This window comes from Mustela lutreola, chromosome 16 (assembly GCF_030435805.1).
Source record: "Mustela lutreola isolate mMusLut2 chromosome 16, mMusLut2.pri, whole genome shotgun sequence".
NCBI lineage: Eukaryota > Metazoa > Chordata > Mammalia > Carnivora > Mustelidae > Mustela > Mustela lutreola.
Window position 1 is genome coordinate 38,367,069 of NC_081305.1, and position 14,616 is coordinate 38,381,684.

Here is a 14,616-nt window from a genome sequence, read left to right on the forward strand (position 1 = left end):
TTATGATTATAATCATGTGTTACAGCACCTAGTACTGTTTCTAAGCAGCATACTAATCAGCTTAATGAGATATTACTGCACTTTTTGTTGACTAAAGCAAAATCCCTTTTATTGTTCTAAAGCCTGTCCTTTACTTTATTTTTTCCCAAAACATTATCTTGTTTTATTATGTACCAGTAAATATCGTGCCATTGGGTTTTTTTTGGGGGGGTGGGTGGGAAGGAACCAAATCATAAAATAATCTCTTTCATCTCGGATTGGGGAATGTATTGAACATAGTCACCGGAAACAAAAGTTCCGCGTGTGTCTCCAGTCTTGAAGGGAAAGTCATTCTGCTCTAAGGCAAACTCTGAAAGGAACCAACAGGTGCAGGTGCTACAAGAGGGACAGGAGGAAAAGTTTGACACGTAGACCCTCGATTCGTTATTAGGTGTTGAACGTGGTAAAACATTAATAATTTAAGTGTGAATGAATAATTGCAGTCGGTAAATAGAAAATACAAGGAAGACAATCTATCGCCAAAACAAATTGGAGGAGCAATGCCATATTGCATAATTGGCATTTAATAATTCATCTTTTTATTATTGTTTTTGACTATAATTCCTTAGCATTATTACGTGTAGGTAAGGCATGAAATGCAAATTCCTCCCCAGCTGAGGCCGTGCATCCGCTGCGCCCCCGGTACCTGGCACCCATCTGAACTCTCGCTTTATTTTCAGGGATGGAAGAAGCCAGTCTGTGCCTTGGAGTGTCCTCGGCGGCCCCGGAAGCTGAGCCCCACCTGAGCGGCCCTGTCCTCAACGGCCAGTATGCCATGAGTCAGAAGTTGCACCAGATCACCTCCCAGCTCAGCCATGCCTTCCCCGAGCTGCATCCCCGGCCCAACCCGGAAGAGAAGACCCCCGCGCCCCTCGACGAGAAGGCGCACGTGCCCCTGAGCGGCCAGCCCATGGGTAGTCAGATGGCGCTCCTGGCCAACCAGCTGGGCCGGGATGTCGACACCAGCCTCAACGGGCGAGTGGACCTGCAGCAGTTCCTCAACGGGCAGAACCTGGGCATCATGTCCCAGATGAGCGACATCGAGGACGACGCCCGCAAAAACCGCAAGTACCCGTGCCCGCTGTGCGGCAAGCGTTTCCGCTTCAACAGCATCCTCTCCCTGCACATGCGCACTCACACCGGCGAGAAGCCCTTCAAGTGTCCCTACTGCGACCACCGGGCTGCGCAGAAGGGCAACCTCAAGATCCACCTGAGGACCCACAAGCTGGGCAACCTGGGGAAGGGGCGCGGGCGGGTGCGCGAGGAGAACCGCCTGCTGCACGAGCTGGAGGAGCGGGCCATCCTGCGGGACAAGCAGATGAAGAGCAGCCTGCTGCAGCCGCGGCCGGACCTGAAGCCGCTGCCGCACGCGCAGCCCGCCCCGCTGGCCACCTGCAACCTGGCCCTGCCCGCCAACCACAGCGTGCCCGACGCGGCCAACCCGGTGCCCTCGCCCAAGCCGGCCAGCATCCAGGAGGACGCCGTGGTCCCGGCCGCCGGCTTCCGCTGCACCTTCTGCAAGGGCAAGTTCAAGAAGCGCGAGGAGCTGGACCGCCACATCCGCATCCTGCACAAGCCCTACAAGTGCACGCTGTGCGACTTCGCCGCCTCGCAGGAGGAGGAGCTCATCAGCCACGTGGAGAAGGCCCACATCACCGCCGAGTCGGCGCAGGGCCAGGGCCCCAACGGCGGCGGGGAGCAGGCGGCCAACGAGTTCCGCTGCGAGGTGTGCGGCCAGGTGTTCAGCCAGGCCTGGTTCCTCAAGGGCCACATGCGGAAGCACAAAGACTCCTTTGAGCACTGCTGTCAGATCTGCGGCCGCCGCTTCAAAGAGCCCTGGTTCCTCAAGAACCACATGAAGGTCCACCTCAACAAGCTGTCCGTGAAGAGCAAGTCCCCCAGTGACCCGGAGGTGCCCGTGCCCATGGGTGGCATGTCCCAGGAGGCCCACGCCAACCTGTACTCCAGGTACCTGTCCTGCCTTCAGAGCGGCTTCATGGCCCCGGACAAGGCCAGCCTGAGCGAGCCCAGCCAGCTCTATGGCAAAGGGGAGCTGCCCATGAAGGAGCGGGAGGTCCTGGGCAAGCTGCTGTCTCCCATCTCTGGCATGGCCCACGGGGTCCCCGAGGGCGACAAGCACTCCCTCCTGGGGTGCCTCAACCTTGTGCCGCCACTCAAGTCCAGCTGCATCGAGCGGCTGCAGGCGGCTGCCAAAGCAGCCGAGATGGACCCCGTGAACAGCTACCAGGCTTGGCAGCTCATGGCCAGGGGCATGGCCATGGAACATGGTTTCTTGTCTAAAGATCATCAGCTACAACGCAACCACGAAGACACTTTGGCAAACGCCGGAGTGATGTTCGATAAGGAGAAGCGGGAGTACGTGTTAGTGGGAGCAGATGGCTCCAAGCAGAAAATGCCTGCTGATTTGGTTCACAGCACTAAAGTGGGCAATCAGAGAGACCTGCCAAATAAGCTCGACCCTCTAGAAGGCAGTCGGGATTTTTTGTCGCACGGGCTGAACCAGGCGCTCGACTATAACCTGCAGGGGCCCGGGAGCATGAAGGAGAAGCCCACGGAGTGCCCCGACTGCGGCCGGGTGTTCCGCACCTACCATCAGGTGGTCGTGCACTCCCGCGTCCACAAGCGGGACCGCAAGGGCGACGAGGACGGGCTGCACGTGGGTCTGGACGAGCGGCGCGGCTCAGGCAGTGACCAGGAGTCCCAGTCCGTGAGCCGCTCCACCACGCCGGGCTCCTCCAACGTCACCGAGGAGAGCGGGGCCGGCGGCGGGCTCTCCCAGACGGGGAGTGCCCAGGAGGACAGCCCACACCCCTCCTCGCCGTCCTCCTCAGGTAGGCTGCCAGGGAAGATGGGGGACGAGCGGCTGGTGCCAGGGGCCCACCCCGTCTGAGGGCCCTGGCTGCACGCAGGCCTCGGGGAGGGGAAGGGCCTTCGCTGCTCTTCCAAGCCAGTCCTGAGCTCCCTGTGGCTTGCTGGCCTCTGCGGACCTTGCCTTTCTGCCCTGCCTCAAGGGCAGGCTAGCATTTCGAGTCGTTGGTCTTCCCTTGAACACTGGTTGCCCAGAAGGAGAGCTGGTCCTCCTGTGTGGTAGACATGGCCAGCTGGTACGCTAGCCAACAGGCAGAGCCTGGCCTGCGCCAACAATGGGCTGCCCAGCCCTGTTTTCTGTCCCACCCCCTACCCCCAATCCGTCATCACCTCGTCTCTGGAACCTGGGAGCTGGTGTCTTAGCTCCATCCACGGATGTGAAGGTGTAAGTTCAGACCCTCACAGTCTTTCTCCCTGAGTGTGTTCCCACAGTTGTCTCACTCGGGCACCCCAATCTCCCTCCCCAGGCCAAACCTGCCTCCCATCCCCTTCCAAAATTCCAGCGTGGCTCACCTGTCAGGCCCCTGTAGCCTGAAGAACCACACCACTCACCTCTGATGGTTTGGAAAAACACAGAGGTTTGAAACACAGATGCACGACGGCGTGTCTTAAATTGTACTGTGTTACACGGGCGATACAGCTTTGGGGTCTAAAATAGCAAAGCAGAAAATCTGTCATCAAAATGTCTGTGAAACGCTGAAGCTTCCTGGCCCGGTTTGGGGGAAAGAAAAAAAAAAAGGCCCCCCAAACAACAACAACAAAAAAAGCCCACTAGCCTAAGACAGCTAAATTAAAATCGCTACCTAACAGCAGGTAAGCTTGTTGCCTGCCTCTGTATTTTCAAAGTCCCTTTCTAATGGATGGTAAATTGAAAGTTATATCTCTAGCCTTTTATAAAGAAAGCATCTCGCTAATACTGTAATCATTCTGCAGCCTAACAACAGAGGAAATCACGCCATAACAAATACCCTGTTACTAATGGCAACATTGATTTCTGCAATCAGCCATTAAGTCTAGAAAATGAAAGACAGTTTGAGGCACCTCAAGGCACCGCGTTGCCCACTGTTAAAGGCGTGGCGGCACACCGTGGAGGGTCGTTTTGGTGAAGTTTTTTTTCTTTCTTTTTCCTTTTTTCCCTTCTGGGTTCCGATAAATATTTCCGTATCGGGAGCATTTGGCTGCTGTAGTTAGTAAGTAGATGTCACTTGAGTTTTGCTGTCATTGTCACGCTTCAGCATCCCCCACACACACACCCCACCCCCTGTTCTTGCAGGACAAAATTAGTATTAAAATAAAGTGTGAGTCTGCAGGCTTGTTACAAACCAGTAAAGAATGGTTAACGCACATAAATCTGAGCTGCACATTCCAGAGATTCCGATAGCTCTTAATGCTGCTGTTTAAATACCCATGAAACACACTGTCTACTCCTGGAGTCCTGGGCTCCCTTGCAATTTATTTCCGGAGGGGCCCCCAGGCAAAGTCTGACCAGGACCTCGAGGAGCGCGGAGGGGTGAGGCCCCCGGCGCGCCGAGTGACTGCTGCACGGAATGTACAAGGTGCCAGGGAAGGGTGTGCGAGTTTCCCAGCCTGACAGCAGGAACTCCAGAAAAAAAAAACGGATATCTCATGCCGAGGCAGCCAAGTGCCAGGCGGGCCCCCATCAAGAGGGATGCTTTCCACCCTCCTAGGGAGAGGGCCCGCGTTCTGGGGAGCATCGTCTCACTGTTTCTGGATCCGGGGCCTTTAAGGGGGCAGAAAGCAGAGGGCAGACTGGCTCCCCTAAGTTTTTGGAGTGATGTGGAGTTAACATTGACAGATTTTCATCCCTCTCCCAGACCTGCTGAAACGAAAAGGTCTCTGCAGAATATTCCGGCACCAAATGTTCGGCTTTATTAATGACGTGTTTACCATGTTTTTCCCACCTTCTGGCCAAGTGATAGCCTCGTGCTATTCTATCTCTGTAGTTTCCATATCTGTCCCTACTCGGTTGAAAAAACCCATTTTGCTTAAAAGAACCAACCGGGCTTACAACTCAAAGGAGAATTATTCTTGAGTTGTGGTTATCTTCTCACTTTTATTTCCCTCATTGAAGTATTTTACAATTGTGAATACCGATTCTTTCCTTTCTGGTTGACTTCTTTGTTTTCTTCATATTCAAATTAGACCCTTTCATAATTTTCCGACTAAGTAGGAAAATTGATGGCATACCAATAGGCAGGCCAAATCAGCCGCACGCCTGGGGCATTCAGGTTTTCCTGGGATTAGGACCCTTCACCAAATCTGGTTAGTCTTCCCTCTGATTTCTAACAAGTATGACTTGTACAAAGTGCGATTAAAATAAGCATTTACATAAAAATCTTGACACAATAGGCATTTTTCTTATTACCTGTTAGAGAGAAACCTGCAAGGTGAAGGGGGAAAAAAAATTCTTTAAGCCCTTAAGTAAAGAAAGGAGTACTTATTAAGGCTTTTATTAAGAAATAACCGCAAAACACGGTTTTACAAATTTCTCAGACTGCATAACAATGTCGCAAAACTTAATTTGCATCACTTGATTCTTTTTTTGTTGAAAACTGGGTCAGTAGGGCCTGAGAAACTATTTTTTCAGATCTTAACCAGTGAATTCTTCTTTATAAATCGCTGCTCTTAACATGATAGTAGTTCTGAATTCATCATAAAAAACCTTTTTACAGAGAGCCTCTTAGAACAGATCTCCAGAAGAAGGCTTACAATGAGTGGCAGAGACGTCCTTTGTTATCTGATGTAATTCTTTGCAAAGGAGGATTGGGAACGGAGTGGCTGTTTAAAAATGTCTTGCTCAGACCGAGACGAAGAAGGGGTCAAGTTTGCAATCAAACAGTTACTGCCGAGATGGGCGACTGTCACTGGCTAGGCTAATGTGGGATGCAGCTGTTTGTTATGTGAGCAAAAGAATGTTTGAATCAGTGAACATGTGAAAGTGATTCCAGTGAACCAGAAAATGTGTTTGTTCTTTGGCTCTCCAGACTGCTGAGAACGGAGCTTAAGATCAACCGCGAAAACTAGGACCTTTGACAAATTGAGAAGTCATATTTTCTAACAGAAAATGGACAAAACCAGTCACATGGGTCACTTCCCCATCTTTCCCCTTTGTTTTATTTTTGTTGTTGTTGTTTGTTGTTTGTTGTCGATTTGACTTCCCGATAATTTTACACCATCGGAGATGCCATTTCTGCCTCCATGGACGACGGAAAGGGAAACTATTTGGAAAGCAGCAGCTTATAAATTTTACTCTTTTATGACATTTAGAAAGCGGGGTGGCTGTTTTGACGCTCCCTCATTTTCTGGCTCGCGTGCAAACGCTCCGATGGCATTAATCTCTGCATCTCTCCCCAAAACCTCGATGGAGACTATGCTCAGATCGGAGCTTTACTCTGAGCCAGAAGACGACCAAAGTTCTGTTTCTTTAGGTTTTGCCTTGGAAATCACGCTCAGAATAATTAAAACTTAATGTACTAAGAAACGATACTGTTCATTATATCCAACAGGGTACTTACCTTCTGCATTCCCCATAATTTTGGAGAGGGGCTAATTGAAGTGTTGACGGTGGGAAGGGGGTAATTGAATGCGTTGACCCTCTGTTCATTAAATAAAGTCGGCTAAGTTACGTGATCAATGGAAAGCCAGGGAGAGATGCAAAGATGAAAACAGCGTTAACCCCTACTACTTCTGGTATAATATTTTGAGATGGGTCAAGGCTTATTTGATCAGCTGGGCTGGAAGCCTTGTGGGGTCTTCTTTTGTTGCCTGAGCTGCATTCCTGAAATGCTAGATCTCCAATCCTGCATACGTCCATTGACCAAGGCATCAAAGGCCTTTATCCTGGGCTCCCTTGCACTTACATTGGGCGTCTAGTGATATGATAGATTTTCTTTCTTTTCCACCTCCTTTTCTGATGTGGTTCCTCCTCCCTGCCTCCACCCGCGATAACCACTGCCTGCTCCACCAACAAATCTGGGCACCCCAAAGAAGGGGGGGGGGGGTGGAGAAAAAGAAAAAGAAAAAATTTAAGTCTGAGGATTAAGATCTTCATTTTTCTTTTTTTTTTTTTTTTGCTTGTGCATTCCAATTGTTCTTAAAATATTTGGCAATGTCAATTAGTAACTGAGCAGAGTTAGCTGATGAACACAATTTTCCAGTAGACTGAGCACCCTATTGTTGCCGAGCGAACAGCAGATTTCTGAGGTCATTATCATTCGCTGGTTGCTTGGCCCAGCTGCTTCCTGCTGCAAAAGCCAAACTTTATACTGGAGCTCAGGGATGGCGTGCAGCAACAGGGGGCTGGGAGGGGGAAGAGGGGAGCTGGCTGCAGAGCCGAAGACAGTCATTATCAGCAGAGGAAAGAGAAAGTAAAAGTTTCCAGGCAATTCCAGGAAAACTGCCCTATCAGGCTTCTTCCTCAGGTTCCTCTCCAAGCACCTTCAGCCTCCAGGCAGGGAATTCAAAGGACCAGGGCCGCCCCATGGGCATTGTGGCAACTAATCTCTTCGCTGAGCTTAGAACTTTGGAAAACAATAATCCCATTTACAAATTTACTTAAAAATTGTTAACCCAGTCTGAGGCATGTGAGTGATCCCTCCTAGATCGATGCCTTCATCTTTATTAAAAACAGAAAAAAGGAAGAAAAGAAAAATAAGCCCCTTTTCAAAGATGGAATGGCTTTCTTAAAATTAGCAAACTTGAGGATGACAAACAGAGAACATTATGTCATTTTCCAGAGGGAACTTTGGAGCAGATAATCGTCTGAAATGCCTTGTAAAATCAAATTTAATGTGGAAGGCGCCCCCTGCCCTTTCCAGCTTCCTTTTTCTCCTGCTCCCCTCCCTCGCCCACCCCCTAATTTGGGAGCTGGTTCAGTGAGATGAAAAGCTGCACTTTTTTAAAGCTCAGCTGTTAAAACTGAGCGCCATATGCAGCCCTTCCATCCCCGATGTGGAAGCGTGTGCGGGCGGCCGCCGTGTTGGTGGAGATTTACGGAAGCTCGGCTGCCTGTGCCGAAGCTGTCCCCGGGCGGACGCTGGGGGTCCTTCCTGCGCGCGCAGTGGCCCCCTGCCTGGGTTGATACGCCAGCCAGACTTGGGCTGACTCCTGGCAGGTGTCGGAGGGGCCGGAGGTCGGAGGGCTGGAGGTCAGAGGACCGGGTGGTCTCCCTCTGGTCCCTCACCTTTCCGCTGGGTCTGGGCACTGAGCAGGGACAGGGATTCAGACGATTCTCCTCCTGATCTATGTTTCCCCTTCACTGCGTGCACTTTGAGTATCTTGTGTCCAGGAGCAATGCTGTGGGGACACTCGGTCCCACTCTGGGGCTTTTCCTGCCTCTCTCACCGCCCCATGCACGGAGCTATAAATCCCACTTCCACAGGGCTGCCCGATGGCGCTGTCACTTAGCATTTCAGAAAGAGAGAAATTGCACTGGCTCTAAAAAATCTTCACATTGGGAGTGTGATATAAAAGATGTGTGACATAAAATCCCGGAAGCAAAGCCTCTTCAACGATCGGGTCGATTCCCAGGACGGACACCGTTTTGTGTGGGAGGATCTGACTCCTGGCCCCAGGGTCCCTCAGGGCTCTCCCCTGTTGGCAGCTCACCACCTCAACTTGCCCGTCCTCATGATGGGCACCGCGGGCCCGGGCTCCCCCCACGGCCCGAGGACTCCACAGGGTGCTGCGTTTCCGCCCAGCGCTCCGAGAGGTCCAGGGTGCTCACTGGGCGTCTCTTCTGTAACGCATGTTAACTTGAAGAACGTGTGCATTGATTTAATTCTAAATTTGATGGTAATAAGAAAAACAGATTCACCGAGGACAGGTTATAACAAGGCAAAGAACTAAGCAGGCGGCTTTCAAAATAGAGCATGAAGCATTAGCCGCGCGATTCCCATTGATTGGAACGGGGAGGTTCCAGGCTTGGGTTCTGGCCACCACCTTGGATGTGTTGGGGCTGGGACGGGCAGTGTGACTTAGAGACGGCCACGCGTGGCCAGAAGCAGGCAGGGGGCATGAGATTCTAGGAGCCACCTTGCTTTCCATCTCAGCCATTTCCTGTGTCCACACTCCTTGGAGAGAAGATTCTGGAAGGGGGCCCTGATATTTCAGGAGGGTGGAGTCAGGGGCAAGCTTCAACCAGTCTCCCATTTTACTGGGTCTCAAGATGGCACTGGGCTCAAGAGGGAGACCACTGGGATGCGTGGAGCTCCTGAGAGGGAGGGCAGAGGGAATCCTGGGGAAACATCCGTGTTGGGAGCGCTCTGCTGAGTTCTGAGCCTGGGAGGTCAGAGCGGGAGTGAGCAGCTGACTCCTTTAACTGCCGGACTGCTTTGGGGCCTTGATGGTAGGGGTGGAGAAACACCTGCAGAGATCAGGAGATTGGATTTGTGCAGACATCCCAAATTCGTGATGACTGGGCTGGGACCTTTGCCATCTGCTCCCCTTGGGCTCGCTTACTGCCTTTCTGGGTTTGTCGCCTCCCTATGCCTCCCTGTCCTCAGTCAGCATCTGATGGCTCCCTGCACTTTTGCAGAGGAGGCAGGCCCGCTGAGGGAGGAAGGGGGGGGTGCAGAGAGGAAACGGGGCTCTGCAGCAGGGTGCGGGGCAGGTGGTGGGGGGCTCTCTGTTCTCCCCAGGAAGTGAGCTTCGCAGCAGCTGAAAGGAGCCTTGGGTCCCCCTTGCCTCTTCCTGGCAGGACGGGGCTACAGCAACATTTACTTAAGCTGTGGAGTTTGGCACTGCTGCCGCCAGGCGCCATCTGGAAAGCCCTTCTCAGAAAGCCATGGACCCTCCCAGAAGAGCTCAGGGGAGCGGGACTTGGGCAGAGCTTTGGGGCTTTTTTTTTTTTCCCCTTCTTCTCAGGCAGAACCTGAACATGGAGGCACCTGAGCAGGGCACAGGGGCTGCGCGGTCCTCTGGAAGCCGCATGGCAGACCCAGGTCCTCTCCGCGGGCTCGTGGCTGTTCTGTCCGCCAGTTGGACCTCTCTGCACTCAAGTCCTGAGCCGGATCTGGTTTAGCTTTTCTTTGTCGGGAGTGCACTCGATTTCCTGGGGTGGTGTTTCCATTTATGTATTTTGTATTGTGTTCCGCTTAGTGTTTTCACCTGAGTCCTGGTATGTCGTGCGTACAAAGGTGTGGAGCGGGCCAAGGCGGTTCTGGTTAGTTACTGATACCACCCTGTAATAACAGGCCTTGTTCATTGAACATAAGAAACGAATGTTGTGCTTCTCAGCTCTGCTGGGGAGACGGGACTGAGAACCCGAGGCTTGGCTTGGGACAAACAGGGCCCAGCTAAGCACAGAGATTTGCCACCATCCTTTCCCTGATCCACATCTTCAAAAACAGCGGCTGAGCCCCAAAACAATGCGTGTCTGAACACTCCCGACAGCTACCTGATGGGTGGGCTGAGGCACAAAGGGAGTCGTGCTGTACGCCGGTGGGATTCATGGGATCAGTTTTGTTTTCTTCTCCCGCCAAGGGAAAGGGGTCCAGGGCCTAGCTTTTTAGGGGACCCATCTCCTTGTTGCCATGAGCCTTGGGATTTTGTGGGACACGTGACATGTGTTGGAGAGAAGCGTGAGGCACAGCACAAGCTGACTCCTTGGCTGGGTTGCCCACTACACCACGGTGGGGGCGGGGTGGCCCGCCAGGTGTTGGAAGGAGGACACGGGTGGCGGGTGGGCTTGGCTCTCAATACCTGGTCTCTTGCTTGGAAAGACTGGGGTCCGTTTTCAGCTTCTCCTGGGAGGTGGGGTACGCCTTTGGGAAACTTTCCTATGTTTTACCCTGGGCCTTGGGTCCAGAACATTCTACAGAGGAATCCAGTCTTTCTCTGGTGGAAGCAGGATTGTTGGACTGGAATTTGGGTGGCCACCAGTTTTGTCTTCTTGTCTGACCTCAGCTCCAAAGCCATTGGATGTGCGATGAAACAGGACCCCACCACGAAGCTCTCTTCTCATTAAAGTAATGCCCCGAAACTCCACTGGGTGATTGTCATCCGTGCTTTTTGGACACCCTCGTTGTCTTCAATCATCTTGAGAGGCATTTTGGAATATTTCCAGCTTGCTTATGTTTAGTTTAGTTCAACACGAAATGTATGCAGCGGTTGTTTCCTTGAAGACCGAGACAGATTCGTGTGTCTCTTCGCTGCTAAATATGTTCTGTTGAATTTGTTGCTAAAATAGGTGTTTTAATTTTTTTTTAAAGTAATTTGCCCTGAAAAATCGAAGTGATCCCTTAGCAAAGCTGAGGTCTGACATAAAATAATTGCTATTACGGGAGACAGGCTGGCAGGGTTGGGCCCCATCTCAGCTAGGGCCTGACCCCCTCCAAAAAAATCCCTTACAGGTGACCTTCAAACCCTTTCCACTTGGCATCCGCCAAGAGGGATGCTTCCTGACTTCTTTGTTGTTATTGCTGTCAGCCAATGACATTTTTGTCATTTTATTCATCTTGGGCATTTAGAAAATACGAATAAATAAAAATAAAAATAACTTTTAAATATGCATGCTCACCACCCCTCGGAGATAATTAGCACATCCTTTTCCAGTCCCCCCGTGGACCGGAGAGATGAATTTAGCCAGAGAAGATCAAACAGCACATAATTCTGTATGCTATAGTTTTTACTTAAACATATACCGTTTATTGTTGGTATATGCTTGAATATTCTACACAAGGGTCAGCAAACTTATATTTATTAAATACTTTAGGTGCTGCCGGCCACATGGTCTCTGTTTGAACTCCTCACCTCTGTCCTCAATGCAAGTGTGTAATAGTCTTCCAATAAGACTTTATTTACAAAATCGAGTAACAGGTGGATTTGGCCCTTGAGCTTCCCTTGGCAGACTCCTGTTCAACACAATAGCTGTGCTTTTTTTTTTTTTTTTTTTAAAGCTTCACACAAGTAATATGTTCTTTGAGAAAATATTAGAAATGTAGAGAAGCAAAGGAAAAAAAAATTGACATCTGAAAAATGGTTGAGGCAGTCTCCTCCTTGCAGAGCATCCTAGGACCTGCTTCCATTCTGTTTTTCCTGCCCCCAATCTTTCTGATCCTCTGCACAATTATTTTCTGAGGGGAGCTCCCCGGAGCAGACTCCCTGGTCGCAGGGGGGCCACCCTGGGGCTGCAGGTGTGTATTACGGAGGCGCTACCTCCTGAGGCCATCTCTTCCTGTAGTTTTTAACCGGGAAAATGTTCCTCCCAGGGTTCTGCTGAGATCGGTCTCCCTGAGGCTAGTCATCAGGCTTCTCTCCGGCTTCTCTGTGCATCAAATACTCATTGGTTCATGCGTTCGTGCGTTCATTCATTCATTCATTCAAGGACAAAATACTTATGCAGTGGGTTCTGAACCGAGCAATGTGCCAGGTCCTAGGGATGCAAAGGTGAGTAGGGACATACCTGGGTATCCAGAGGTGCAGACCCCGGGTGCTCAGGGCATGTCATTAAGCAGAGGGAGACAGATCCACGCGGGGCCTCACTCCCCAGCCTGGAGGAGCACCGATTCACCTGGGAGCCCACATTTGCTCCCAAGGGACCTAGGAGGGTGAAGGGACCTCCTTTGTCACCTAAGTGAGTCCTTTGGCAGGCCACGCTTCCCCTCTCCAGGATCTGGCTGATCCAAGGCCTTTTAGGGGAAACAGATGCCCCAGCTCAGCCCCTAGGGTGTTGCTGTGAGCTAGAGTTGGAATCAATTTCTTGCTGCAGAAGAGGCCCTGTAGGGAAGTCCAGGGGTCGCTTGTGAGGAAGACCTCCCCTCCCCACCCCAACCCGGGGCAGGGAAGAGTCAGGAAGAGAACTGGAGGGTTTTCTAGCTTTGCTGCAGGGCTCTTGGGAAGCCCCCTGCACTCCCCAGGTGGCCCAGAGCAGGGAAGGGAGCAGCAGGGGAGCAAGGTAGGGCTCCATGTGCTGTAGGTGACTGGCCCAAGTCAAGTGTCAGGTGGCCTGAGGCCTCCCAACTCACCTGACTTCAGAACTGCCCACTCCTTCCCCACCCGGATCAGGTGAGTCATGTGGGGGGCTCTACCCCCTCATATACCCAAATGCCCACCCTTGGCAGCATGAGTATAGAATCATGGGCAGTGTAGACAGAGCCGTTTTTCTGGTTGGGTATTGGGACATGAACACAGAGCCACTGTGATATTGGGGGAAATAATTTTCCCTAGTACACATCAGACCTCAGCACCCCTTTATTTTCTGTGAAATAAAACCTCATAAGCCTGGCTATTAACCCAGAGACAATTGTATCTTCTAATGTTTAAGAAAGGGCTCAGAGCAGACCACACACACTTCAGCGGCACCTGCCCCCCACTCGCCCCCACATCTTCAGCTTTCAACCAATAGTTGGACTATGTGAGCAGCTCACTCCTCTTCCCTGAGCCCGGGGTTTTTCATCCACATGGCTGGAGTGGAGCGGAGTGGGGAAGTCTAGAAGGCTCTGAGGCTCCCTTCATCTCCTCTGTCCCCTCCTGTGCTCTCCCCTCCCTTCCCAAACCTTTCCATGACCCAAAGGTAACTTTCAACCATCTCAGCCACTGTTCCCTAAGTCGAGGGAAGTTCACAGTCTAAGGATTTGGTGGATTTCTTGTTGTTATTTGTGTCTGCACCTTGAGCAGAGGGGGAGGCCACATCATGCCTGCAGGGCCGGGGTGGGGGGGCTGGTGAGACCCTCATTTATTTCCCTTCCAGCCAGGTGCTTTCTCACTTGCTATCCCTGTCTGAGAGCTTACAGGCCATGGAGATAGTCAGTGCCGGTGCTGGGAGGACACTGCCAGGGTCCATCACCCAGTGCGGCCAGCCGAAGGCTCGCTTTTCCACTCCTCCCCATGGGCACGGCAGAGGGCTTTGGGGCTAGCCCTTAGGAGCTGTGTGGCTTGGCGAGGGCCCCTCAGCCTCTCTGTGCCTCAGTGTCCGTGCTGCGTGTTTCTTTCCATGAAAAGCTTAGCACAGTCCCTGGCACAGGACGTGCTCACTAAAGTGGCCTGTTATTAGGATTCTTCCTGCACTATGCAGTACAAAGATAAGTTGGTAAAAAATGAGAAACTTGGCCAGTGGCTTGTGCTGGAGGTCACACAGCACCGAAGGGCCCGCCTCAATGATTTAGTTTCATAGGCTCTAGCTGGCATTTGCGAGGGTCCTGAGTGAAGCAGTGACATTAGTTGGGTTTGTCCCACCATTTCCACTGGAGGATGACTGGGGCCCTTCTGACACTGTCCTGGGAAGGCAGCTCCCTTCCTTCTCACAGGACGCTGACAAGTGATCCTTTCTCTGTCCAATTTCCTCACATATTTTGTTGCCACAAAATAATCCCAATTCAAACTGTCTTTACAACTATATCTACAGAGATTCAGTGGTTCAAGTCACTGAAAGATCTGGGGACTGGTCTGTGATGCAGACTTAGGCGACAAGATTTCCTCTCCTCGTAGTGGCAAAAAGGCTGCCGCAGCTGAGACCTCACATCCCCATACCACCTCTCAAAGGAGCACTCTCCTCTGGAGGCCCAGCAACTATCCCCTTGCATTTTGTTACATCTTAGTGCATTATTATGCCCATTTCTGAATCAGTCCCTGTGGCCAGGGGACTGGGATGCCCCTGCTTATGTCAAGCAGGACTCACCTCTGGGTGGGGGATGGGGGATCTCATCCAGGCCAGTAGCTGTGAATGGG

The 14,616-nt window shown here is 51.6% G+C and overlaps 1 protein-coding gene across 9 annotated transcripts in view; it reads left to right on the forward strand.

Moving 5' to 3' along the window:
- The window catches only part of ZNF536 (zinc finger protein 536), a 424,829-nt gene that overhangs the window by 190,554 nt on the left and 219,659 nt on the right, over positions 1–14,616 (forward strand). For all 9 annotated transcript variants that reach the window (XM_059152136.1, XM_059152135.1, XM_059152143.1 and 6 more), the window contains one exon: positions 720–2,891. In XM_059152136.1, the coding sequence (XP_059008119.1) occupies positions 722–2,891 (2,170 nt within the window). In that variant the 5' untranslated portion in view covers positions 720–721. The remainder of the gene's footprint in view (positions 1–719; positions 2,892–14,616) is intronic.